This window comes from Penicillium angulare (assembly GCF_028827245.1).
Source record: "Penicillium angulare strain IBT 27051 chromosome Unknown utg000001l_segment0_segment0, whole genome shotgun sequence".
In the NCBI taxonomy this organism is placed as follows: Eukaryota; Fungi; Ascomycota; class Eurotiomycetes; order Eurotiales; family Aspergillaceae; genus Penicillium; species Penicillium angulare.
Genome location: NW_026623160.1, coordinates 2,351,405 through 2,378,275, shown reverse-complemented (window position 1 = coordinate 2,378,275; position 26,871 = coordinate 2,351,405). Strand labels below are relative to the sequence as shown.

Here is a 26,871-nt window from a genome sequence, read left to right as displayed (position 1 = left end):
GGAACCAAGAGAGGCTTCTCTCTGTGTTCTTTCAACTATTGCTAGTAGTGGGCAGCGGTGATGATGGAGGTGGTGGTGAGGGGGGAAGAGAGCATATACTCACCATCGGACAAGACCGCATTGGCAGCTTAACCTCTCAGTGTTACTAAGTTACTAGCCTCGCACTTGTACCTGATTTTCCCGGGATTGAGGGAGCCAAGTGGGCCTCGCTGTCGGTTCTAGTCCAATCTTGGCTGGGCCAAGTGAAAAAAAAGTTGCATCGGTAAGGCAACTGTAATTTTTGTATTTTACATACTCACAGCCAATCATATTCGTAGCGGTAGTGTATCTCTCTCGTATCCGAATACCAGGAGGCACTCATATCCTGCTTTGCATAAACCGATGATTATGCGACTGCAGCAGATACTCATCCTCCTTTCTTTACCTCCCTAGTTTGCCTTCATTCAGCTTTCCTTAAAGGCAAGAGAGAGACGGTGTTCCAATTTCTTCCAGAATTGCGGGCACTGCCTCCCTTTTTGGTCTCTCGTATTCTTGTCATCCCTTCTCCCCCCCCCCCATTCCACGTGTGAAAGCCACACACTTGCAAGCCTTTTGCCCCGGAGCTCGTCGGATCCGCCTCCCGCTACCAAAATCAGCCCAGTGTACGTCCGGATCGTGGAAGTCTTGCTCAGTGTGACTTCACTTCTCTTGCCATTCGATTCTTCTCCCATTAAACGTGTCCAAACCCTTTACGCAAATCTCATTTCCGCTCGACCCACACCTTTCCTCGTGTACCGTCGACTAACAACTTAGCGTCGCCGCCCAGATTACCTCCTGGTTGTTGTCGGACTCTTTGAAGAAAACCTTCGAAGAACTCACCTTGCTCGAGTGAATCACTCGAAGTACAAATTACTCGACTTCCTATTTCTCGGTAGTCACTGCCTTAAGTCGCCGGTTTGGACGCGTGAAGAAAATCTACGCGCGCCCCCTATTTGCCGACGATAAAATCTTGCTGTCATTACCCCCTCCAACACCACCCGAGTCGCTACTTCCCTCTGCGATGCCTCGTCGGTTCAGCAATAACTCCTCGAACGACACCTCCTCCAACTCTCCCTCCTTTTCACCTTCCTCGGGAAAGGGCGGCATCGCTATCAAGGCGCCCTCGGTCAAGTCCCATCGCCTGTCCCAATTCTTTTCGGTCTCGCCCAAATCTAAGACTGAATCTCAACCTGCACAGTCGACTCCCCAGTCGACCGCCGGAAATCCTAATACTTCTCCGTCCATAAGTTCGGCGTCACTATCCTTACCAACGATATCCCTCTCCACGGCGACCGCTGATAACCCGAACATGGACGAAAAGCCAACCACCCTCTTCCAGCCGCCAAGCCCGGAGGAGGCTCGCCTCTTGGCTAAGCAACATGCTCAATTTGGTCCCATCGGGCATCCTAGCCATCGCTACTCGAGTCGACACCCTGGTGGTGTCTTCCCAGAGCCGGTGATGGATGAGCCGCCCTATTATTATCTGCTCACAACATACATCAGTTATTTAATCTTAATTGCTTTCGGTCATGTTCGTGATTTCTTTGGCAAGCGCTTTCGGGAAGAAAACTATCGACACCTCAAAGCGCGCAACGGATACGGTGCCCTGAACAGTGATTTTGACAACTTCTACGTTCGTCGTCTCAAATTGCGTATCAATGACTGCTTCGAGCGCCCGGTCACCGGTGTCCCTGGACGAACCATCACATTAATCGACCGCGGTACGAATGATTACAACCACCACTTCCACCTAACTGGCACTACCACCGATACTCTGAACCTGAGCTCCTACAATTATCTGGGATTCGCCCAGTCGGAAGGCCCTTGCGCGGATCTTTCGGAAGAGTCTGTTAAGAAATACGGTATCAGCACTCCTAGTACCCGCGCGGAGACCGGCACCCAGGATTTGCATGTCGAAGTTGAGGATCTGATTGCCAAGTTCGTGGGCAAGGAGGCCTCAATGGTTTTCTCTATGGGATTCGGCACCAACGCCAATGTCTTCCCCGCGCTTGTTAGCAAGGGCGACCTTCTGATTTCCGATGAGCTGAACCACGCCTCTATCCGTTTTGGTGCTCGTCTCTCTGGTGCTTCAATTGCTATGTTCAAGCACAACGACATGAGAGATTTGGAGATTAAGCTTCGCGAAGCCATTTCACAAGGCCAGCCTCGTACTCATCGTCCCTGGAAGAAAATTCTGGTTGTCGTGGAAGGTCTCTACTCGATGGAAGGATCCATGTGTAACTTGCCCGGTCTTGTCGCTCTGAAGCACCGTTACAAGTTCAACCTGTTCGTCGATGAGGCTCACTCAATTGGTGCAATCGGACCCATGGGTAAAGGTGTTTGTGACTACTTCAGCATTGACACTGCCGAGGTAGATGTCCTGATGGGAACTCTTACTAAGTCCTTCGGTGCCAATGGTGGTTACATTGCCGCTGACAAGGCAATGATCGATAAACTCCGGGCCACAAATGCAGGTATCTTCTACGGCGAATCACCCGCCCCATCGGTCCTTACACAAATTTCTGCTGCCCTTCGTATCATCAAGGGCGATCTCATCCCCGGTCAAGGTGAAGAGCGATTGCAACGATTGGCTTTCAACTCGCGATATCTTCGCTTGGGATTGAAACGTCTTGGCTTTATAGTATACGGCCACGATGATTCGCCCATCATCCCACTTTTGCTCTTCAACCCTGCCAAAATGCCCGCTTTCTCCCATGAGATGCTTAAGCGGAAGATTTCCGTTGTGGTTGTCGGATACCCTGCTACTCCTCTGGTTTCATCCCGTGCTCGTTTCTGCGTCTCTGCTGCTCACACCAAGGATGATCTTGACCGCATCTTAACCGCTTGTGATGAAATTGGCAACGTCTTGCAGCTCAAGTTCTCTACCGGTATCGCTGGTGGTGCCATTCCCCCAGCTGAGGAGATGGCCCCTCCACCAGAGATGGAGAAAGAATGGCAGCGTAAACGTACCGCAAATATTACCCCTCCAAGATGGCGGGTAGAAGATGTAATTCGACGTGGAGTCCAGGATGTCAAATCACCTTTGTATTAGCGTGACGCTCTCTTCCGTTATGTGACGCTGTACTAAAACCTGATGCATTCTTGACTTTGAGCCTCTTTGTCATTGACAGAGTTTTCTTCTTCTTCCCGAGCCCGGTTGTTGCAGGTCACGCCGAGTCACGGTCCATTAATCCTGAGTGGTTCCCCTTTTCTCCCCTTTTTGTTCATTTCTCGCTTGATCATCTTGCTTTTGGCGTTTTTCCAACTTGGCTGGAATCGTGCGCCTTGGTTGAAGCAGTTGGTAGTGGAAGCAGAAATTCACACAGAGAGAGAGGTCTTGAAGGGGAAGGCGAAAAGCTAAAGCCAAGAAAAAAATCGGTCATGAATTATTCGAACAAGCAACGAATGAATATGCCCCTGTTTCTCATATGATGCCTCCCTGGTTCTCCTGGATGTTCCCCCAATTTTCTTGCATACAACCTTTTTTTAATCCATTTTATTATGTATTTTTTCTCCTTTTCTCCTGTTACTTTCATTCTGCTTAGAACGATTGCCTAGTAATGCCTCTTATTGTTTTCCTCTTGCTGGTCAACATTGCGGCATAGACTGGCTGTTTCTGGCTTTTCATCATTTAGAGCATGGCAATCACTGTATTATATTGCCGCTCCTGCTTGGCTGAGAGTCTTCGAGACACGAACATCTTCGACTCAGCCTTTTTATTCACCCAGATATTTGTTTCTTCTCTTCTTCTCTATGAGAAGTTCACTTCGTGCCAGGCTGATGCCTGCCTATTTGGAAATATTGTTTATAATTAAATGACTCATTGAAATATTCGACATAACTCGGCTCCCATGTATCCGTAGTTACTGGAGCCCCCGGGGCCATGCCAAGGAAGTAAACTCACCTCAACGCCCATCTTATAGAGTTTACGATTAAGGGTCTCCGCCAAACCCTCTCCACTGACTGATGCCTTGTTGAATCATGCTTTGTTGGAAAAGGGTTCAGCTCAGTCCAATGGGTCGACCCAACTTGCATCATGAGGATGCAATCTAGCCTGCCGCGAGCCGGGGGCCACGCTAGTATTTAGGGCTGCTCAACGCTCTCTACATGGTGAACATGTACACCGCATGATTTCTTGATCATCATGACCCACTAAAGTCTTCTCATACATACCGCATTGCAACCAACCGGCCCCAGCATCACCAGAACCCACTGATAGTCGTACCCGGACCCCGGGGGCCATCCATTCTAGCGGACAAACTTGAAATATCAACCTTATAAACAGCCAGAACCCCCTGCTACTTTTCATTTCCATCAATATTCCTCATTCCAAGTCTCTTTATCATCGATATTTCCCTCATCTCAACCTCCAACATGCAACTCCCTTCTCTACTCCTCCTAGCCAGCCTGGCCAGCCTCGGATCCGCTAGATGGACAATCGATTACTACAGCAGTACCGACTGCTCCGGAGATAGCCAGGAGACCTATTCTCCAGCCAACACCGAGGACTGCACACCTCTTGACCCTGGTGCATCAATCAAAATCTCCAATGACGATGAGGACCTCTCGTTCCAGTTATTCCGTGATGGAGATATGCAATGCGCTAGCGATGATCCGGATATCACATACAGTTCTGCTGATGGAAAGTGTCAGTCTTTGGATGACCTTATTAGCTACAGAATTGTGCGAGAATAAGGGATGACTATAGTGAGGGTAAGCTTTTTCAATGACATTCCTAGATTGTGTTCAAGTGGTTATTGACTTTTATAGGAACTTCAATGTCTTTCTATGAGTCGGGCTATTCATTAGTTACGAGAACCGGCAGTGGTTGTAATGTTTTCGAATACTCGGGTTTAAGAACTGGATTTTGATTGGAGAATTCCCGATTGGAAGCTGTTCTGTGTTTTGATTTCAAACTCGGCTTTGACGTTTTGTATATAGAATTCCAATTTCAAATTCCTTCAAGACGAGATAGGCACTTGTATCATGAGTTAGTAATGATGGAAATACTACCCGTACCATATCAATATCAATACAATAATAGCACAAACATTGAAAGCCCGGTAAATATTCCGCTTTGTTGCGGTATACTCTCCTCTCCTCGAATAAGGAATTTCAACCAACTTGAAGCAGGGCAAGTATGCCTAAGTTCCTAGGCACCAAAAACTTCCAAACAAAAAAGTTTAGATTGAACCCTTCCACCAAATGTTCTCCACAGAGCAAATCAGGGTCCAACGGGCTAAATAATTATTTAACCTACGCATACCTATCATATTCGCCAAATTAAACCACATTATTCATGCCTCCAGCACTACCAATGCTCATTCATCAGCATTCTACTCCTTAATCTTATTCTCGGGCCTGACTCTCCCAGTAAGAACCGGAAACAGCACTATCAATTGTGACAGCTTTTATTGTAGGGTCTTTATCAATTTTCGGAGAAAATACTCCAGTCTTCAACTGGTCCCTTAACCAGTATAATGCCGCTGGTTATTTCAAACAAGGCTGCCAATCGTCAAGCCATGGGTAATCAGGGACGCCTGAGCATGCATGTCACCCAATCTACCCCGCGCGTTTGTGCTTATTTTTAGGAACTGAATGTTTGTTTATAGCGCTATTTAGTTTGCAAAAGGATCAGGAGATCTTTGATCATTTTTCGACGATCCTATATATACTATAAAAGTTTTTAGAAAAAGAGAATGACTTGTTGGCAACGATATAAACTTGAACCTAATCGCTAAATTAAACTTTGTTATGTCGGTTTAGATTGAGTTGAGCATGCTCGTTTATCCGGCAACGACTAATAATTGATACAGACCCTGGAAAAAGCAGTTAAGAAAAAGATGCATGTGCGTATAACACGTCACTTACATGGACCCGTGGACCCTTATTTTCATTATTCATAATATTGCAGTCAATTACACTCCCGCCCCTCTTTGAGGTTACTTCCCCGGACTCCGTGATAATTCATCTTAATAAAGTACCTAAATACAGAATCCATCGAGGGCCAATAATATAGTCTAAAGACACCATCAGTTTGAATTTCAATCAGGCTACTTAATAGGGTCGACATGCTCTTTGATCTCAAAAAGTGCATCTATAGATTCTATTTTTGGATAACCTCTTCGTGATCAGAGGTGCCTCGGCTGAGGCTGCACATGGAATATCTCATGGGACTAAGCGTTAGGGGCCGCAAGGCTCGGGGTTGCATCTCTGGTGGTACTTCTGTTCCGGAAAGCATTGATAATAATATGGCCCCAGCTGACTCAGGCTTGCAGGTTTCTTTTTGAGCCTCCACTGATTGGATCACAGTACCTCAGGGTCTCAGATACTTCTTGGTATTTCCTATTTACATTTGCTTGGGGTTAAATGGCTATATTATCATGGACTGACATGATTTACTCATCGGTATAGATCATTCATTCGTATTCTCTCTGTCTGTGAACCCCCCTCTCCGCAGCTTCACTTCATATCCTCGGTCTTGGGGTGCTTTCACGACAATGGTGTGGTTGCACACATCCCAAAGCCTCTTAATGGCACGCCTGGTAGTTGGAACGCCTTGGGCCAATTGTAAATATGCGGGGATCCTGGGCGTCCTGTCTACTTCATGACAAGACGGATTTAGCCTAGCAACTAGAGTCCGTTGAATCCTTCAAGCACTTCGGCGTACCGGATATCCGATTCTATTATGTAGTCCCGTTGTAAACACCAAACAATCACAAGCCATGCATTAGTAGGTAGCTGTGATTCGATTGCTATTCTCTGCTACCATATCCTGACACGGCAAAGTTTCTGAGCTCAGTCGAACAGACAGTCTGGGAAAAGGTATAAAAGGGCAGTGAATTCCTCTGTAAATCCATTCATTCAGCCACCATCAGTAGATCCCCAAAAACCAATTCACAGCGCTAAACACTCTTGTTTCATCTCTTAATTTCCACAATGAAGTTCTCTGCCAACATCCTCCTCATCTGTACCGCGATTGTCGGTGCCTCTGCTGTTCCTACCACGAACACTGATACCGAGCTCAAATTCACCGGCGGAGAGACTTCGGTATTTTATATAACTCCATCTTCCTGAGCTAGGCAGTTTTTAACATCATATTAGGTCGACTCGGTCGAGTGCACTGGATATCTTCCGCAGCATGCATCCTGCACCATTGGACAGTGCCAGTGCCTTGGAAACAATGGATGCTACTCGTGCAATGGAGGACGCGTTCAGTGCCAGCCAGGTCCCGGCTCAGGTGTTTGCTGGACCCAGTAAGGGGAATTCATTGTCTAAATGAATGGTCCTGTGGTCGAATGCTTCATCGGGAGGCTGAGGCTGAACGTGGGAGGAAGTAGTATGGGACTGTTTGGCCCAATGGTTGATAAGGCAGGTGGAAGTGACCTATGCTTGAGGAATAATATGACAAACTACAGTTACTCAAGTTTCTCCTGAGTTCTTCAGCAATCAAGCTTCTTAACTTCGATATAATGCGTTCCAAAGTAGAGCGCGAAATGGATTTACTGTTGAGTAGTATATTTTACTTTTCTGTAAGCAGCATCAATACTGTATGAAATTTCTTATGGTATCTTTTAGAGTCTTTCTGGTAAATCCGGGTTCCTATAGCAAATCCAGGCACCAAACTGTTTACTAGAGCATGGAGCCTGGGTAGCCGATATACCCCGTGGTACTAAGTGGACCCGGCTGCCTCCTGCCTGGAACGCCAAGGGCTCGGGCCCAATGTCTTGGCAGGTTTCAGGGGCACGCTATATAAGTTCCATGAGGTCTACCAGACTAAGGACTCAGGAGCAAGAGTTATAAATTAATTTTGTCTAAACTTGCCGCAATCCCTCGGATGAAATGTCAGTTTCACCGGAATACCCTGCTTCAGAGCAAAATGGACTTCCCGGGTTCACCTTGCCGCTTGATTACCTACCACCGGTATAAGCCTCCATACTCCTCACTTGATATCATGAGGTAGACTTACAATTTGAAAGGGAATCAGAGGGACAGAGGAGCTGGAATACTACCGTGACTATGCTCTTTTCCCGCATGCTTTACAATTTCCCGCGGGGTAATTTATTATGCCAAATATACCCTGAAATATCCGTTAATTCGGGCTTAGATTCGACATTGTTCAACGAGAAGTTCTGATGATGCGTGTGATGAATACCATTACTGATAAGCCAGACTGGGATACAAAGGTAATGTCCTAATTCTTCTTTTCTTGATCTTAATCTAATGAATGAGGCAGGTCTTTGACGAAGAAATCATCTCTAAATGGCGAAATGAGATCACCGAAAGTGGCCAAGACATCTCATCCAAAATGATGGACTATATCATTAAAGAGCTGCAATGGAAAGCAGAACTCTCTAAGAGTCAAAGCTTCATTAAAATCTTCGATGCTGGCGTTGTGAAATCTGACACTGCTATTCCAGAGGAGCTGCGGGTGGCCTTGGTGGATGCTGTGGCACCCTTGGAAAACATCCCTGTTGAGAAAAAAGATTACCATCCTGGTTCTGATGATAAAGTCATTGACTTGGTGCATCCATCTTTGTTCCCGCTTGTCTACGGACATACCCGTATCTTACCTGACCAGGTAATCGACCTTGACAATTGTCTTGGGACTACGGGACAAGGAGAGATACTCGAAACTTCAGCCGAACTCCGTCGTGGCAGGCCAATTGAAGACTATGAGCAATACAGCAAACGATTTCAGTGGCTTCCTTGTGATATCAAATTGAGCTCTGCGGGAGCTGAGCCCGGGTGCCAGATTGTCTCATATATCAATAACTTGCATCCCGTGAAACATCGGTCACTATATGGGATTATAGAGAAAGTTATTGCACGAGCTATTCCCTTGTGGGATTCGTCATTAACCAGAAACTGGTCAATTGAGCCACGGATTCCATATAAAGATGTTGAGTTTGAGGACAGCACAGAACCTGAACCAATCCAAGAACAAGATGAGGATGACGATGACTTCGATGATAGAACGAACGAGTGGGAACGGGCCCGTACCATTAAACAACCGGAGCCTAGCGAATTCAAGCCACAAGTTCTCTCCGAGGAAGATCGGACTAAGATCAACATCTATGAAATCTTCGGCGATACCGGGTTGCAGGTCATTGTGAAATTGGCTAATATCGAGCTGACGCCCGAGAAGCCAGAGTACGGCGGTGGAACGTGGCATATAGAAGGGCAGCTGGTGAGTGTGTTTTGTGATAAAATCCCTGGCAGAGATTATCGTTATCTTGACTACATCATCATACTAATCAGGTATAGAATGAACGAATTTGTGCAACCGCAATTTACTACTATGACTGTGAAAACATAACCGAGAGCAGTCTCAGCTTCCGACAGCGTATGGACGATAACGCATTCGACGAGGTCTCTTACGAGCAAGAAAGACACGAATTCGTCCAGCAAGTTTACGGCATGCCGCCTGAGTGGCAAAACCAGAGCATTGGTCCAGTGACACAGTATCTCGGAGGTGTCGTCTGTCGCGAAGGAAGACTTCTCGCTTTCCCAAATATCCTTCAGCATCGCGTGTCTCCATTTTCTTTGGCGGATCCTTCGAAGCCTGGTCACAGGAAGATTCTTGCATTGTTTCTGGTTGATCCTCATATGCGAATTATCTCGACTGCGAATATTCCCCCGCAACAGGAAGAGTGGGGTGTGGAGAAACGTGAACTGGTTCAAGGAGTATTGTCTGGGAAACTTCCCCCGGAGTTGCAGCAGATTATTAGTAAAGAGGGTATCTCGCATCAGATGATGAATATGCAGGAGGCGAAGAAGTTTCGCGAGGAGCTTATGGAGGAGAGGAGCATTCATGGTCCTGCGCAGAATGCGGCTTTTGAGATGGGTGAATTCAGTCTTTGTGAACACTAGATTCAATATTCTTTTTGCTTGAGCGATGCCTATGTCCACTGTACCTAACACAACAAGTTTATGAAGCCTTGAGAGCCTGAATACTCAGATTGACAAAGCGAAATAGCATATTTAGATTCTAGTATGTATACCTTAGGGTATTCGGCTCTTGTCGCGTTCACGCATTGACCACGAGCATAAACTTTCACGATCTATTTCTAGATTTAGATGGGCCCAGATTTCTCAACATGGAGAGAGCCTAACAAAATAACATGATGCAATAAACATTGGACACAGCTGTCAGCATTGCTATATCGAAACATCTCGCATTACAAGAGTCCCCCGTCATATTCGCAGGCACTGTTCTCGTGGCACCATCCGTCGACGTCGCTACACTAGTCTCGACATATCGAATAGCAGGCACTATTCCGATAATGGGGCCTATTGCGAGGATTCCGTTCTTATTCAAACATCTTCAACAATTTATCCAAGATAAATGGTCAAGCAAAGACTCAATCGCGGAATATATTCGAGCAAACGAGTTTAATGAGAAGAAGTATCGACTTGCGATCATCCATGCTGAAGATGATTATGGTATTCCCTGGCATCATTTTCAACTTCTTTTCTGGCATGCGGTTAATGCTTCAATTTCCACTAGTATTACCTTTGAGGAACTGGAAGAAAAGAGAGTAGATAACATGGCGTATTTGAGTGCTGCGGGGTCTGTTATGGAATGGAAGACGAACCATGGGGTTATTCGGGAAGAGATACTCAAGACTGAGCTACATGATGTTATTATGGGATATCCGGTTGTTAGTATGGCGGCGATGCGCTTTTTTGAAGCAGCTGATCCATCCTTCACCTCTTAGATACTTGGTATAGCTGATTGTATGTGTAATTCAGTCTCGGATAATATGACAATTGATGGGAACTATAGAAATTTTGATTTCAGTCTTTTCAGTCCAAATAACAGCTTCAGTCGACTAGAGCGGAGCAATGACAATATCTTCAGAGTAATGACAGCAGTCGACAGCAGTGTCAGCAGTCAACAGTAGTGTCAGCAGTCGACAGCAATTGCGGAGCAATGACATGCACAAAAAAGCATTGACGTGAATCCAAAGGATCCAAAGAGCAATGATTTTATATCAAAAGCATCGACATTGACCCCTCGCCCTTGACATCGGCCCGTCTTTCCTCATTGAGATCAGTCTATTTCCCGAACTTGAAGGAACTTCAAGTGGACGGCGGTCTCTGACTCTAACTTGAGACTAGTATCTATAACTTGATCTAACCACACCTTCCCATTGATGTAGCCCCCCAAGCAATTACCTCCACATTCGTTTACTTGAAAGCTACAAACGTACTCGAAGATAAATTGAAGAATTATCAGTTGATTTGAAGAGATTTAGAACAACAACTAGGCACGGGCATATGCAGATCAATCCATGATCTCCAAAACAATACCCGCCTGACAGAAAATGAAGGAGTTTTCAGCTTAATACACTCCAGAATAATCTGCCATTCCAATTGACCAAAACTCCATGCAGCTATATAAACATGGCAAACCCCGAAATGTATAAAATGATAGTCAAGACAATCAAAATGCAGTTGGTAGCGAGACAAAAGCCCAAAGAAAATGTGTTCAATGCACTGAACGTTTAACGTCGGTCCAGTCGACGAATTCATCAAGTCATAAAAAAGTCATATCAATCGCCTCTATCTATAGAGGACGAATGGGGATATAATAGAAACATCCAGAGGTGTATCTTGTAGTCTATCTTGACCACTCTTAAACGGTACCGTATCGACCTTGTTCCGCACCAAGAAGAGCCTGCCCTTCCTGTGGTCTAGGGGAATGCTCGCGTCCGCATTCACGCTCACCGCGGTATGGCGAAGTAGAAGGAATCCATCCGCGCATCCAGCCACGCACACGTCTCCAACGGCTCCGACCACGCTTCGAGTCATCATCTGTACCCATGAAGCTCTCGTCATCCTCTTCCTCAGACCCATACATTAGGAATTGTACACCCATGTACCCATCGAGCCCCAGCACACCGAATGCACCCAGGAAAAACGGGAGAGATCGCCCGATCCATTCCCAGCGATCATTGCCATGCCCATCAGCCCAGCCACCACCACCATTAGGCGGGAAATCGAACCAAGCATTTGGATTCGCTAGCAACGAGGCTGAGTAGAAGAAATTTCCGCAAAAAGCCGCCATAAACAGGAGAGGTGAGAGGCCCTCGGTGCTCTTTCGAACGTAGTTCTTGTATAGCTGTGGTGGTCGCGAGCCTAGGTAAAGGATCGTAGACATCCAGGAGAAAATACGGCCCACAATCTCGGCGATAGTCTCGCTTGGGGCTGCGTAGATAGGTGGGTGAGGGGCGGGATCGGATTCAGTTGAGGTGGCGTTTGCGAGAACGGCACAAACCAACGATGCGATTAACATTGTGCGGGGAAGTGCAAATGGCGGGCTGGTAGCGCTGCTACCAAGACGCACAGGACGACCGGAAGTTTTCTTTTCGGTTTTCTTCTCATTTGTGTAGGAGTTGCTGCGACCGGGTGTTGAATTTAGAGTCGAGCCTGTCTGGACACCCATGTCGTGGACATTAACATTCTTTTGTGTCATGTTGACTGGAGCTGGAGTCTGGTGGGTCGCATTGTTGCCCGATAGCGGAACGCCTTGCAATTCGCCCCTCGCATCGGATTCATCGTGATGGTGGTGATGGTGTGAGTCTGAGTGGGCCAAATCATTGTACCTTTCGTACTGGCGAGGTTTGTAATGGGTGTACCAAATGAACTGAACGACCAAAGTGAGATCCACAAGAACGTAGTAGCTGGCAACCATCACCTGCCATCCCGCTTGCCGAGTGAGTATAGCACCCACGAGGTTGCTCACATCTCCACCACACCAGATAACAAGGAAAAATATTGACAGTCCCGATGTGGACTGTACTTGGTAATTCTTATATATCTGAGGTAGTTGAGCGAAGAGCCATGAGACAAAACTCAAGTTTCCGAGGATAGTCGAGATCAGCGCGAGAGGTGTGGGGAGACAGATGTGGAGATGTGAGGAGATAGCGGTCAAAAGAGGTGACGAGGGCTCACAGTGAGCAGGGAGAGACGCGGCAACAAATTCTCGTAACAAAGGAGGAGGCATGATCTGTATATGTTCTTCTCGGTCCAAGGAGCGTGTCTAAAGGTAAAGGCGCTGACAGCTTGTCTCGTTCGTCAATGATGCTGGGGGGGGGGAAAGGGTCCGAAAGCAGAGATAAGGGATTTGAGAAGGATATAGAGCCCGCAACCACGGAACAATGGCAATCAAGGATATAGATGAATATGAGAAGACAAGAAAAGGGAAGAAGTAGAGTCTAAGATCTATCTGGGGGTCGCGAGAACAGGTCACCCCTCACTCACACATCACACATCACGAGGAGCTGAACAGCAACGATCAGCAACGATCTTCGCCGAATGGGGGGTCTTATCGTGAGTCATCAGATAAGCTAAGCCTTAGCCTATCAGCATTATCCGATTTAATCCGGGGCAAACCCATTATTGTACACACTCAGATGTGTCGTTGCAGAAATTATAATTACTAACAAATATTTGTGTCTTCCGGGTCCTTGTCAGGATATTACAACCAGCATTACCCTTGCCCAAGATAACGATACAAATCATATACATCAAAGACAAATTTGCCACCCAAGAAACAAAAAGTAATGTACACAGATCAGATCCACGCAGATCTGGGGGTTCACGGGGTGGCTTAGCTGCACGTGCTCACGGTTACAGCAGCACTGCAACGGCAAGAATACCAGCTGCACCCATCAACCCAGTCGCAACTATACCAGAAGGTGGAGCTGAATTGCGACCGCCCTCATGGTCATTAGAAGTCGATCCGGTGGCAGTGGGCATAGCACCGGTCGCATAGTGCTCGGCAAGCCACGACTTGACGCTAGTGGGGAGATCCTTATACCAAGATGGCATGTCACCATTTTGAATGGAGCTGATCAGAGATGAGGCCGCTGATGGATCAGCCATCTCAGACAGATACGAGGATGGAATGGCGGTCGCGAGGACGGACTCGATGGAGGGAGGAACCACGTCGTAAGTAGCGGTTGGCATACTGGGTGGGGGAGTGACTGTAGCATCATTGAAGGCATCGGTGTTTTCTGGTGCGTCGGTGACATCAGGCATATATGGAGTGTAATCCGTGGGCATATCAGTGTAAATGTCGCTATATTCGGTGAGGTAGTCCATGTAGTCGTCGTAGTCGGTGTTTGTAGCCCTATACTTGTCAGATCCAATGATCAACTTGATTAAATATGGATATTAAAGCAAACGCTTCCAAGGCTGCCCAGGTGTCACATACAGGCTGTTCAACTCAGCTTCCAAACTGCTGTAGTAGCTGTCGTCGTAGCCGTACTGTTTCTTCTCAAGCTCAGCAGCAGCAAGAGAGGATGCAAGAAGCATAACAGTGACCGATTTGAACAACATCGTGATAGAGAGGTAATGCTCTGATGATAAACTTTTCTCCGGCAAATGAAAAGAAGGGCAAATTCTTAGGTAAAGATAGAATTCAAAGTGCGAAAGGCTACAAGTGGGATGTCTATAGTCTGAAACAAAATGAGCGCAGCCAGCGCTTTTAAGCCTACACCGAGCTATCTAGTCAAAAGTTAATACATCTATCTCAGCCCCGGATCGGGGCTCTGCTCGTATCGTTCCAGCAAATCTAAAATACCAAGCTCTAAGCGATGTGACCAAAGCAAAAAGAGTAGTCAACGGAAGACTCCAACGGGATGAAACGACCCAGTTCATCCATGTCATCCAACCAGGAAGGCTAGATCTACAAACTGGACCCTGGTCTAACATAGCCCAGTCTGCGATTGTGGTTAATTCGGGTCGTTTCCGAAGCTAGAACGCCTAGTATGGCATTATTGAGGCTCGTGTTGTTGAAGAAAAATAGGGGTTTAATTAGCCAAGACCCGTATAGACACCTGTGGGCTTTGATCGTCAGTGACTAGAAAAAAACTTGAGATCCATCTTACGCAAAGACCTTAAGAGAGAAACTCTCAATTTGAGAGACAACAATTTTTTTATTTGGTACTTCTTAAGGTCATATGAAACTTTGAAGAAGGTCGCCTTTTAGGTATCGAGTAAAATATTATTGTTTTTGATCTGCGTTAGGGTTTTTTCCATCAGGAGGGTAAGGACCCTGGATCGGCGAGCCTAACTTAGTGCGGGTCTTGGTGGGACTATATACGAGGTGTTGTTTATGGTACAGAGTTGAGAGACACGATACGAACTTGAAGGACAGGGCCTTTCCCTCTTTAGGGTTCCGCTAATTTAAACGGATCCATTCTCGCTCTTTTTGGAATTTTAGGAGAGTTGTCGAGGATTTCGAAGAACGAATCTCCGTCACATATCAGGTTAAGCTCGATGGATGTGATATCTGTACTTCGTACCTTGGTCTCTAGACTCTGAGGTCTCCAATGTTACTGTCAAGGTCTTATCAATAAAATTATTCAACTTGTTTGGCCGTTATATTCCTTACTCTTTGCTCGTTGTGGAAAATATGAATTTATAATTAGGGTTGAATTTGCGCGATCAAGAACCAGAACGAATGTATTTCCTTGAACTAATCAGGAGGAAAGTGATGTTGGTCACGAGAACCCACTGTAAATACATTCCATGCGTGAACTTCATAAAATCATAAGATTATAGCGGCATTTAGCGAAAAACAAAGTTGAAATAGAGCAAAATTCATAAGAAAAGTCCTAGCTCCGCAACGCACAACACCGAAGATCTGCAAGATGTAGAATTCAGTTATATCTCACTGAATCAATAGTCATCGTCCTCGCGGTGCCGAGAATGGCGACTTGAACTCCGACTATGATGTCCATGATGGTGGTGATGGTGATGTCCATGATGACTGTGGTGACTGTGGTGACTGTGCTCGTGATGACTACTCTCCTGCTGACTAGAAGAGTCGTCGTCATGGTTATTCTTAATCTTGCCCTCTATGAAGTTTGCAGCAATCGCACCACCAAGCGCACCTAGCAGTCCGTGGTCTTTCTTGTGGCCGAAGTAATACCCCGCCGCACCACCTGCAAGCGAACTGCCCAAGCCACGATCAGTCTCGGCATCGCCATTCTCCCCTATCGAGCGCCTGTCGTCTCCGTATCTCGCGTCTGAAGCCTCTGACACATGTACAGAGGGAGCGTGGGCACTCGGAGCCGGAGAGTATCGCGGCTGACTATCTGGATTACTATTGGGTTAAGAACGCTTAGTAGATGCTTTGTGTCTGTTGTTTTCTGTCTTCTCGGGTGTCGCTTACTAGTATTCCATGTTCGAGGCCACTTTTCCATCTTGTGCAGATGTATTTCCATACGCAGCTACTGGGCCAAGATAACCTGGCTGTCCAGATGGCGTGTGGCTTCTCTCGGGTACGTTGTTTTGATACACATCCGGTGCTAGGTGGTACCGGTTCGGTTGCATCTGAGGATCGTAGGTGTAACCCGCTCCTGGCTGCGGCTCTGCGGTGCCATGACTCCCGTAAGCATCCTGCTGGTACGGATATGCAGGTTGGTGGGCCTGTTCTTCTGGTGGGTAATTACCGACTCCGCCTGGAGTGGGCGTTGGGTATTGTGTGTATGGGTTGTAAGAGTCCGCCATGGTATTGTTAAAGAGATTGATGAACTGAGTTGAGTCAATATTTGAGAGAAAAGGCGTCTTTTTTCCTAGTTGCTGACAGCAGACGCTCGGCTTAAATACTCAAAAGTGGTGGAAGGCGCGCCAGGCCGACAGCTGTCAGATGCTCAGCTCATACATCAGGCTGCGGCTGACCTGCCCGCACGACCCCACGATGTGCGGGAACTCTAGAATGAATTATGATGGAGGGGTTGTGCTTGGCGGTTTACTTTCAATTTTAAGTTATTATGGAATCTTCCAAAAGTTACTAGAATCATGGCACATGAATAAGGATTTGATATTTCAGTACGTCATCTGTCTAAGATGATCAACTGAGACAAAGAGGAAAATAAAATAAAGCATAGATAGAGACGGATGACTCGGGGGTATTCCGGCAAACAGAAAGCAAAACAAAACGAGAAGATGGACTGAATCACAATGCAAGACCGTCTTGACTGTTGATCAGTTCCAAATCACAGGTCGCTCCCTAACAGAAAAAAAAAGAAACATAATAGAGGACTCAAGGTTCATTGAGCAAGTGGACATGAGTGTGACGAGAACCAAAAAGGAAATCAAAAAGAAGGGAAGGAGACCGACCGAAGGCTGATGTGCCCAGCACAAACATAACCTGCCAGGTCGATGTCATCTGCAAATCGGCAGGCCCATGCAAATATCAACAGATACGCTGCAACAGATCGAGATGTACACCAAGTAAAGTTAACTATGTTATTAGACTCTGCATGCCTTATGCCGAGTTAGATTGTCGCTTGCGCTGGGACATCCACTGCACGAGCATGCTATCAAGTTGAGTGTTCAGTTCTTTAAGCCTCTTGCTCTCTTCCTTGAAGAGACGGCCTGTGACAGGGTGATCAGCACCAGCAGGGGGAATGTTTGATTTGTCATGGACAATAATGAACAGGTCGCGAATGTCATTTTCTTCGTCCAGATATGATCGTAAACTAGAATCGCTCCACGTTGGAGTGTCCACTGAAAGTGTATCGAGCGAACCAGGTGTGTTTTTGGAACTTTGTATGTCATGTGTGTCGACTTCAGGGGACGACGGCGGAGATAGTGGTGAGATAGATCGCGCCTCGTGTATAGCTTCCGGAGAGAGTCCCGGAGCAAGAATGGGTATATGGCCTTCGATGGGTGAAACATTTGGGGGAGAATCTTTCTCTTGTTCCGGGTATCCTGGTGCCAAGTTGGGCGTGAATTTTTGAGGTGGAGACATGACGGAGGGCTTCGAATTGGTTGTCTGACTAGGGGTATCATATTGTCTTCTTCGTTGAGCTTCGATTGAGGCTCGTTCTTCTGGTGATTCAAATGGATCTTGTGATTCATTCGGAGTAACAAATGCTTCCTTGGAAGGACTGAGCTGACTAGCAGGGGATCTCATAGGTCCTCGGGCCTCCTCAAAGCTAGTCGTTTCCTGGGATGTGACTCGTCGAATAGACTGGCCGGTGTCGTTGCTGGGCTCTGTGGATGTTGGTGACATGGCGGTCGGATGTGATTTCTGTAGTTTGTTGCTAGTCTGTCTCTGTGGTTTAGATGTCTTCGATTCCAGTGACTCCAAAGAGGTCTTAGGCTGGGGAGAAGCTCGGAAGGCAGACTCGGTTGGCGATGTGAGGGATTCTTCGAAGTCATCGTCGGTCGACTTAGTCTTCTTGTCCTTGCGCTTGAACAGTCCGCTGAGCATTCCAGGTTTCTTTTCCTTGCGTTTCCGATCTTCTTTATCTTTGGTCTTATCTTGCTGAGAGGTTGCTTTGTCCAAAGATTCGAAGCTACCGCGACCATCTTTCCACTCGTGAATAATGGCGTTTCCGGTGGTCTCATCACGTAAAAGATTCGGTGTGAGGGTCAGTTTCTTTGGTTCCGCGGTGTCATCCTTGAAGAAAGAATCTGTGTTCCGTACAGTGCCATTTCTGGACCGGCTGACAGTAGGTTCCTCCGGGTCGAAAAACTCCTCACTAGAACGCCGGGGCTCAGAGCTTGTACGCTCGGGGTCTTGCTTTTCTGGTGAGCCTTTCCCTTCTGTCTGATCTGCCGACTTCTCTCTCTGGCCCTTCGGGCGAAGTGGCTCCACGACAATATCGTCATTTTGCTCTTGTATATCGCCTTCCTCCGATTCCACAGTTTCTGTCTCATCGTCATTAAAGAAGTCACCGTGCTCGGAATCTTCATCCGAGGAATATTCCACATCCGATGCCTCGATGTAAGTTGGGGGAGCGAAGTTGACTGTTTTTGCGTTCCGTCGGCGCATCGCCTTCTTCAGAGGGTTTTTAGACTTTTCTGAGTTGTCGCCTAGCATGGTTGCAGAAAGCTGGGTTATGTCAATAAAGGCCGCTCCTGCGGAAAGTCGTCTGGGATCACTTACGTCAACGTTGCGGTGTTTGTTTAAGCGAGCGAGTCTCTCCGTGGGTGTCTCGATGTGTTCAGCGGGCAAATATCCTTGTTTTTGTTAGTCAGGCGAAAAAGAAAGCATGAGACAGAGTTACACCTACCGATGCTTCCATCCTTAACAACGCGAACCAGCCACCAATAGCTGTTGCTATCATCCAATAAAACCATGGTATCACCCTTGGAGGCATTTGCTTGCCCATCGACTGTTGCGACAAAGTTGTGAAGTGCGTAAACAAACTCGAAATCGATATCCTCTGTACATCATAAGCTTGAGTCCAATGGAAATACAGAGCCGAGGAAGGGAATATTGACGCACCGTCATCTATAGAAGGGGAGCTAGAGATTTTGTCCATGAGATCATCATCCATTAGATCATCGCTTTCTCCATCTGCTAGGTCCCCATCCTCATGTTCATATGACTGATCCATATTCTCTTCAGTCTCTTCTTCTTCGTACCCTCCCACACCGTCTCGATAACCATGATCATTATCGGGGCCGCTTAAAATCTCAGATTTTGTATCTTGTTCAGCGTGTCGAATTGACTGCTCCTGATGAGGGGCAGGCCGGCCGACCCCTAACGGAGCAGGTTGTTCAGGTTGCTTGGTGTGATCCTTTGCGGACGGCGTATCGTGGTCCTGGAGGTCCAAGGTATCTATAGCAGGATATTGTCAGCGCGATACTTTTCATACATTACTCGGGCAACCAATTGAATAATTTCTCATACCGGCTCGAACAATCTGTGGTCTTGTCATGTTGCAGGTGAAAATGAATGTGGTATCGGCGGTGAGTGGTGGTAACACAAAGAAGCTCGGGGGTAAGGAGCGCGATTGTTTGGATTAAACTATGGGCGGTTCGGTAACGAGAGGGGAAGAAAGAAGCGAATAAATTAAATGCAGTCCAAGCTGTTGCGACGATATTGCAACTTGAGCGATTCCCAATTTCCAATTCCCTTGAAATAACAGGGCCTGAGTAAAAGAGGGGGTCCGGTCACCCCTAAAAGAAAGACAGCGCCTCGACGGACAAAGGTAGAGGGGAAGGTGGAGAGTGAGTACACTGCGGGCACCTAGGCAGGGCACTTAGAATAGAAAAAGGGAAAAAGAAAACAAAGTACTGCCAGAGCGACGAAGGGAAGGACAGGGTCGAATTCAGGGACAAATCCCCGGAGACCAGAGCGAAACCACCAAGGAGGTATTCCAAAACAAGCGCCCCTTGCGCGCGGCTACATCTGGCACTAGTACCTATTTAGGGAATGAGGTACATGCAACTTCAGAATCATGTGACTGTCGACCCCTGAGACTGTGATCCGAATTTGGATATGTAGGGCTTAGGGCTATCATATGCATGATGACGTAGACTCGTACATTCCTCCCCGGGTGTCAGCTGATGTACGATATGATCTTCAGCTAAGCCTAATCGGGCGTCAATGTGATGACATAAGGCCATTGTAGGTCCCCTGTTGGCCCCCGGTGTGCCCCGAGCAGTTGAACATGAAGTAAGGTTGTTCCGTCATTTCCCGACGTACTCCAGTTCCTCTCTCTTGGCGACCAATCTCGTGTCGTACATTCCTAACTGACCTCACCGAGCAGGGTACCTCACTTTTTTCTTTACTTCCCTTCTACTTTCAAAGTACACAAACCTCCAACTTCAAACAATTCATTACCCATTTCATCCCTCGTTTTTGTGATTTAACAGGGTGCTTTACCCCGCTTTACACATATATCGCCCCGCTTTTTCTTTCCGATCCCCCAAAAATTCAATCGTCCGGGGAAAAAAAAAGCAGAGGGTTCAAAGAACCCGACTGCAAGCCGATCACAGGCTTTCAATCCACAACGATTTCCATCCCAGTCTCGAGGGGGGTATGGCTCACCCGGAGAGCACCGGGGTAGCAGGCTTGCGGATTGAAACATCATTTCATCAACCAAGATCACGATGGGCAGGGGATGAGGAGGAAAGGGAACCGACCACTAGTGGCGATGGTATCGACAGCGACCGCATCAAAACATCTCATGGTTACAACGCGCAGAGCCGCGATACTAATAAAGACGGCAGTGTGTTAAATGACTTACATTCTGCGACACCTCCCATCTCGGTTCCTCGCCCCGATAGTCGTCCAACGACCGACGACGACGAAGACGACGAGTTCCCTCACAAGCCTGACGATATACAAGGCTCGCCACTGGATGGCTACTTTCAATCTCGACGACCGTCAATCTCGTTCAACCCCAGAGTATCTTTAGACTCGGGTCGCGACCAACCGCTGGGGGAACCACTGGCTCGTGGGGACTCAAAGAATCGGCCCCCGCAAAAACACGAGTCCCGGACCTCTGGCCTCCGGAATGCTCTGTCACAAGATGACTCCCACACAAACCAATCTTCCCACTCATGGGAGTGGGGTACGAGTCCATCCCAGGACCAACGGGGTATCCCGACCGGAACCTCCCGTCGGGGTCAATTCAGCATGAGCCCTGGCAATGAGTCAACTGGCACAGAGATTGATCATCCCACTTCCCTTACGTCTTTGTCAACGGCATCACCAGTTCAAGAAGAAGTTCGTACACCCCCTGGGAGTGTCAAAGATGACCTCCTATCACCTCTCTATATTACATCCCCTACTCAACCTTTCGCGTCCCCGGAGGATCGCAGCTCATGGTCTGGAGGGGTCATGACTCCATTTGGAAGCAAACCCCGGAGCTCCACATTAGATCGCAGCAGCAGCTTACGGAATTCTACCCGCCATGGCTCTCGGCGCTCCACCACCTCAAGCGGCAAGTCCCCGGCCAGCATGTTTTTGTCCATGTGGTCCAATCAAGGCCAACCAGAGGAACCGGCCGCCCAGCCCGATGACGAGGGTCAACTTGTCGGAACCGACTATGTCCTCGGTAAGCAGATCGGTTTTGGAGGATTCAGCACTGTCAAGGAAGCCTACAAGGTCGAGGGACAAGGCCAAACGAAAAGTGTAGCTGTCAAGATTGTTAAAAAGCAAGTGATAGGCCGCACTGAGAAAGAGAATGAGGATGTTCAAGCCGAGTTCGATCATGAAGTGCGAGTCTGGAGATGGCTCAGTCACCCCCATATCTTAACTCTTGATGCCGTATACGAGACGGATTTTGCTACATTTTGCTTCACCAAACTTGCGATCGGTGGAACTTTATTCGATCTTGTGCGCCAAAATCGACAAGGGCTTGATTCTGACCTGGCAAAGAAATATACTTATCAACTGGCTTGTGCCATTCGTTATCTGCACGAAGACGCCCGTGTTGTGCACCGTGATATCAAACTTGAGAACTGTCTTCTGGACCCGGTCAAGAACCCCGATGGCACCACCTTCTCTACCTTGGTATTATGCGACTTTGGAATGGCCGAATGGATGACTACCGACAGCGGCGCCGATAGTCCCGACCCTTATGATGAGGTTGCAGATCGTCCCCCACCCAGTAAAATGGGACCCGCTGGCTCTAGTACAAGTGTTGCTGGCAGTCTTGAATATGCGTCTCCCGAGTTGCTTCAGTCCTCCAGCGGGGTAATCCACCCGTCAGTCGATATCTGGGCATTGGGGGTTATCGTGTACACCGTTGTCGTCGGGTCACGTCCTTTCCAAGACTCATTCTTGCCTCGCATCCAAGCCAATATTATCGCCGGTAACTGGAATGAGGATGCTGTAGTTGGTGAAATAATCGACCAAATCTCACGAAAGGACCGCCAAGATGCCCTCGAGTTGGTCAAAGGCTGTCTCGAGATGGATACCAGCAAGCGATGGACCATTCGTGACGTCCTCGAATGCTCCTGGCTTCGTGAAGTCGCTGAGTCGAGCAGTGATAGCTCCCCAGAGTCTCTCTGGAGGCTTTGAGCTTTCTATCTCCTGTATAGAATCAAGAGTCGATCAATGCCTTGCATGGGCAATATACTAAAGCTGAGGGGTGACCTTCGGCTATATGAAGTAACGATTTTAACGTTTGTGTGTTTTTGATTTTCGTTCGAATTTTTTCACTTTTTTGAGTTTCGACTTGCGTTTATTTACAGCGATGGGTTCTTGCTTACTTTTTTTCGTTTTGTTTTTTTTCTTTCTTTGGCTAATACCCATTCGTTTCTCGGCGTGCGCAATTAGCATGCTCTTTTTCGAATTTACCTGGGTGCACTCCCGGATTGCATTATGAGGTTTTTTATTATGCACTGGATATGATACTCTTGATGGCAAGGATGGCGTTCTATTCTGAAGCGTACTTTTCTCCGCTTCTACCTTCGTTTCTTCATCGCTGTCTGATATTGTACTTTTATATTTGCTATGTCTCTGCTCATGGTCCATGCAGCTTTTTATTAAGGTGGCTGGTCTACCTCAAAATGAAAGTAAATATCTTCAACATATTTAAATCTTTCCCAGTTCTAATAATTCATTTGCAAAGGATAGTACATATCTTGGCAATTGAAAATCACACCATGTGCAGCCTGAGTGATTTACTAGTACCACCCACTACTAGTAGCCTTTAAATACCTCTACATCCTCTAAAATCCCACATGTATGTACTACATCTTACTAGTCTTCTTCACTCGAAGTTTGACCCAAAGATTTCAGTAAATTGTCAACAATTTGAGTCTAAAGCTGCAGTTAAAAGCTGAACGGACGGCATGTCCAGTATTATATAGCACATCTTGGTCCCAAGATAGCATCCTCAACGTTTGAAGACCCGGTAATTCATCCAAGGGTACATGGTAAGTATCTGTTTCAGGTTACATTAGCAGGATTCCCGTAACAATACATCTATATACATCATACAAAAGCCACTCACTTGCATTTTGACCTTGAACTACCAGTATTTGGCAATATTAATTCACGACGACCTTAAAAGATCCGACTGTACCAGGAGAATAACATGGATCCCACATTAATTCATCTGGAGTCCCTGAACAGTCAGAGCTTTCGTATGCATAAACCCAGAAGCCGTAAGACTGCGACAGGATACTTTTTATACCATCCAAGGTCTGACAAGACGTAGAAGAGGTAGCTGCTGTTCCTTCGTAATGCGTACTGGTTCCACTGCAATCAGCCCCGGTATATGAATCAAAGGAGTAGTAGCCTTGAGCAGTCGCGGTAGAAGCGAGGCTAAGCAAGAAGGAGGGTAAAAAGATTTTCATTTTGAGGGATATCGTAGAACAACCCGAGTTGCAATTATCCAAGTTCAGCTGAGGGATGAGAGCTGATAAATATCTGGCCTGGAAGAAGATCTTTACCCTAAGTACAAGCCCAGGGACCGAGAGTCGAAGTACATGTATATAGTAGCGCTGCTCGCACTTCAAGCTGTGCCAATGTTCAGGTGGGGCCTGGATTTGTCCAGATCCTAGTCCATCAATCCCACGCCAATGATCGTCTTAACACGGCATATTAAACCCAGTTAAGTGACCAACTCGTTATTACGTTAGGCCTGCACAATTTGATTTTCAGCTTCCTTCGGCCCCATGACAGGGGAAGACTAGCCGTATTTGTACGGGCTTGCGGTTCCCCAGGATCAGTCAATGCTACCCTGGGCGTGCAGAAGTTATCTTCACTCTCCCGATTGTCAAGATTATATCGGGCTAAAAGGTCCCAATGTGTCCGAAGATCGACAGAAGATGTTGGAGAAGTGCGAAGTGCGAAGTCAAATGACTGGGCAAATTTGGGGCTGCACAGCACAGCACAGAATAGCAATATTAAGGCTTTTTGGCCTGATGAGCTCATAGCAATTGAGAAGGGTCAGATCCAAATACCGATGGTCGAGGATACAATGCATGTAGGAGTATGTAGGCTCATCAGTAGTAATCAGTAGGCAGTTGGCGAGGGATCGAATATCTGAAATTCAAATCAATACCTTTGAATTAAAACGGTCGAATACATAGAATACTGCTTACCAGTAAAAGCCCCTCGGGCCTCGAGATAAATGAACGATTTTGGCCAGTCGAAGTATCATGAACGATCAGGATGTTCTGAATAAGATCATGCGATGTCTATACGTTGCATTCTCTAGGAAAGCCGTAACCACTGGCGGTGATGCATGATAACGCAGCTTGATAACGCTTGCACAGTACGGCAGTTTAGTACTAATCATCATTCCAGGGCAGAGTCAAAAACTAAGGCAATTCCACTCGCCCGGCAAGTGACTTTCCAAGCTATTCTTGAATGTGGTCGGCCATCAAATCGCATCGACTTGGTCATGGTACTATGGGGCCTGAGCCTAACGAATATTGCATCGTTGGCACCAGATGTGGGCACCAGATGTGGGCACCAGATGGCTTCGACTTTTACCACATATTCACTTTCTTTTGAAGGGCATCGCTGTAGTTTATTGCAATAGCTCCGATCGGATCTTTTTAGCGCTTTTCGCGATGTTTTTGTACATCCGCCTTCGTTGGCTGTCGTTCGCTCCCAAGTGAACCCCAGTAAAAAAATCGACTCGCTACATCCTCATGATTGTACGTTCGCCGCAATTCGCGTTCACGAGCCCGTACCTTGCTGTGGTATGACCTACTGGCACGGTTACGCCTCCGGTTTGTGGATGCGTTGCCAGAGAAAAAGTTCTTGATCCAGTCGAACATAGTGAGAAAGTTTGTTTGCTTTTGACCTCTTGCTGGTTACTTTGCAAAATGCGTGCTAATATTGCTTGTAAGTTGATTCGGGCCTCTTCGCGAGCGAGCAGGAGGCCATCGCTAATGTACACAGCCGCCTCACGAGCCAGCTTGCAAGACGAATCAGGCCAAAGCCCTGTTATTTCAAGTGGGGGCTAGAAAGCGGATCAAGGGTCCCAAGCTGCGACTGGACCCGTAATAGTGAGTGTAAGGTTCCTGTAAATTACATGTTATCTTAGCGTTTTCTGTGCCAAACATTAGGTCCGCAATGGCGTACCGATATTCAAATGTTCCAGGTTGTACCAAGACATCTACTATAAAGACGGTCAAACCTGCCATATTACTTCCATAAGACAACTCCGTGCACGTATACAGCTTCAGCAAAAGTGCCCTTCTCTTCTCATCATGGCAAAAATACTGGAAGAGTTTGCTCAATTAGAGCATCTCTGGGACAAAATAATCGAATTCCCAGCGGATTATCTCACCCGAGGAAAGACACCAGATGATGGATACTATTAACCTCTTGAAAGGTGTTATAAGCGAGTTCATGCGCGTTGTGAGTGTGGAGCTCATGCCCAAAGTTGAGATGTGTTCCTATTGCTAGCTTCAAATGATGCAATCAAGCCCCTACTCCTATTACAGCTCGAGATACAAGTACAACCTCGAGACGTTCATTGAGAATTGCGGGATTACTGCCAATACTACGATTCCAGATGATATTGCTGTTACTTAACCAGAAGACAGCCCGCTTTGCCCAGCTGACAGCTCATATACAACCAAGGATGGTCATAGTTGCACTTCCATTGCCCTAGAATTTTCTGTTTCATCTGCAGCCCTATATATGGGCAATCAAGATGAAATACGTGATTGCAATCAAGTTGTTGTGGGGGAAGAATTGTGCCTTCCCTTATCATGCAACATACCTATGTTCTCAAGTCGAACGACACATGTCGCAGCATTGAAGAGGCAAATGCAGATATAATGTTCGATAATAGTACAAAGAGGACGGTTCCTCTTCGCCAATTGGATCCCTGGATCGACATATACTGCAAAAAAAATTCAAAGCACTGCTTGGGCCTACGGAGAAGTCGTATGTCTCACTCTTCAGTCTGGGCTTTTCACGCAACAGATCCTGTATCTACATCCTATGATCCGTGGGGCACAGAAAGCTCTGGATACGGTTCATATGTGATTTTTCCTCCATCGAATGCCACGGTAGCAGTCGGGACTGCGGAGCAATGTGGTAAATGGCATGCAGTTGCATTTGGGGAGTCTTGTTCACAGATTTGTGTCCAAGACAAGATCACCAGCAATTGG

General features: G+C 47.0%; 11 protein-coding genes across 11 annotated transcripts; 7 read left to right on the top strand and 4 right to left on the bottom strand.

Annotated features, from left to right (window-relative positions):
* Nucleotides 1-1,039: 1,039 nt before the first annotated feature.
* Nucleotides 1,040-3,070, top strand: lcb2 (putative serine palmitoyltransferase 2; the record flags this gene model as incomplete). Its single annotated transcript, XM_056917045.1, has 1 exon — nucleotides 1,040-3,070. One exon carries the CDS (start codon nucleotides 1,040-1,042, stop codon nucleotides 3,068-3,070), a length of 2,031 nt encoding a protein of 676 aa, XP_056784925.1.
* A 1,322-nt stretch (nucleotides 3,071-4,392) lies between these two features.
* On the top strand, nucleotides 4,393-4,713 carry N7478_000829 (uncharacterized protein; the record flags this gene model as incomplete). Its single annotated transcript, XM_056917044.1, has 1 exon — nucleotides 4,393-4,713. The coding sequence occupies one exon, from the start codon at nucleotides 4,393-4,395 to the stop codon at nucleotides 4,711-4,713; it is 321 nt and encodes a 106-aa protein (XP_056784924.1).
* Nucleotides 4,714-6,957: 2,244 nt separating this feature from the next.
* N7478_000828 (uncharacterized protein) lies at nucleotides 6,958-7,278 on the top strand (the record flags this gene model as incomplete). The annotated part of the gene is made up of 2 exons (XM_056917043.1): nucleotides 6,958-7,068; nucleotides 7,123-7,278. 2 exons carry the CDS (start codon nucleotides 6,958-6,960, stop codon nucleotides 7,276-7,278), a joined length of 267 nt encoding a protein of 88 aa, XP_056784923.1.
* Nucleotides 7,279-8,156: 878 nt separating this feature from the next.
* On the top strand, nucleotides 8,157-9,891 carry N7478_000827 (DUF4246 domain-containing protein; the record flags this gene model as incomplete). The annotated part of the gene is made up of 3 exons (XM_056917042.1): nucleotides 8,157-8,204; nucleotides 8,255-9,208; nucleotides 9,286-9,891. 3 exons carry the CDS (start codon nucleotides 8,157-8,159, stop codon nucleotides 9,889-9,891), a joined length of 1,608 nt encoding a protein of 535 aa, XP_056784922.1.
* A 413-nt stretch (nucleotides 9,892-10,304) lies between these two features.
* Nucleotides 10,305-10,739, top strand: N7478_000826 (uncharacterized protein; the record flags this gene model as incomplete). The annotated part of the gene is made up of 1 exon (XM_056917041.1): nucleotides 10,305-10,739. The coding sequence occupies one exon, from the start codon at nucleotides 10,305-10,307 to the stop codon at nucleotides 10,737-10,739; it is 435 nt and encodes a 144-aa protein (XP_056784921.1).
* A 920-nt stretch (nucleotides 10,740-11,659) lies between these two features.
* On the bottom strand, nucleotides 11,660-13,030 carry N7478_000825 (PQ-loop repeat-containing protein; the record flags this gene model as incomplete). Its single annotated transcript, XM_056917040.1, has 1 exon — nucleotides 11,660-13,030. The coding sequence occupies one exon, from the start codon at nucleotides 13,028-13,030 to the stop codon at nucleotides 11,660-11,662; it is 1,371 nt and encodes a 456-aa protein (XP_056784920.1).
* Nucleotides 13,031-13,656: 626 nt separating this feature from the next.
* Nucleotides 13,657-14,367, bottom strand: N7478_000824 (uncharacterized protein; the record flags this gene model as incomplete). The annotated part of the gene is made up of 2 exons (XM_056917039.1): nucleotides 13,657-14,158; nucleotides 14,243-14,367. 2 exons carry the CDS (start codon nucleotides 14,365-14,367, stop codon nucleotides 13,657-13,659), a joined length of 627 nt encoding a protein of 208 aa, XP_056784919.1.
* A 1,344-nt stretch (nucleotides 14,368-15,711) lies between these two features.
* N7478_000823 (uncharacterized protein) lies at nucleotides 15,712-16,545 on the bottom strand (the record flags this gene model as incomplete). The annotated part of the gene is made up of 2 exons (XM_056917038.1): nucleotides 15,712-16,138; nucleotides 16,208-16,545. The coding sequence occupies 2 exons, from the start codon at nucleotides 16,543-16,545 to the stop codon at nucleotides 15,712-15,714; spliced, it is 765 nt and encodes a 254-aa protein (XP_056784918.1).
* Nucleotides 16,546-17,305: 760 nt separating this feature from the next.
* On the bottom strand, nucleotides 17,306-19,712 carry N7478_000822 (SH3 domain-containing protein; the record flags this gene model as incomplete). The annotated part of the gene is made up of 5 exons (XM_056917037.1): nucleotides 17,306-18,880; nucleotides 18,935-19,008; nucleotides 19,062-19,214; nucleotides 19,277-19,612; nucleotides 19,685-19,712. The coding sequence occupies 5 exons, from the start codon at nucleotides 19,710-19,712 to the stop codon at nucleotides 17,306-17,308; spliced, it is 2,166 nt and encodes a 721-aa protein (XP_056784917.1).
* Nucleotides 19,713-20,818: 1,106 nt separating this feature from the next.
* Nucleotides 20,819-22,807, top strand: N7478_000821 (uncharacterized protein; the record flags this gene model as incomplete). Its single annotated transcript, XM_056917036.1, has 1 exon — nucleotides 20,819-22,807. One exon carries the CDS (start codon nucleotides 20,819-20,821, stop codon nucleotides 22,805-22,807), a length of 1,989 nt encoding a protein of 662 aa, XP_056784916.1.
* Nucleotides 22,808-26,059: 3,252 nt separating this feature from the next.
* N7478_000820 (pectin lyase-like protein) lies at nucleotides 26,060-26,287 on the top strand (the record flags this gene model as incomplete). The annotated part of the gene is made up of 2 exons (XM_056917035.1): nucleotides 26,060-26,110; nucleotides 26,159-26,287. The coding sequence occupies 2 exons, from the start codon at nucleotides 26,060-26,062 to the stop codon at nucleotides 26,285-26,287; spliced, it is 180 nt and encodes a 59-aa protein (XP_056784915.1).
* Between the last annotated feature and the right edge of the window lie 584 nt (nucleotides 26,288-26,871).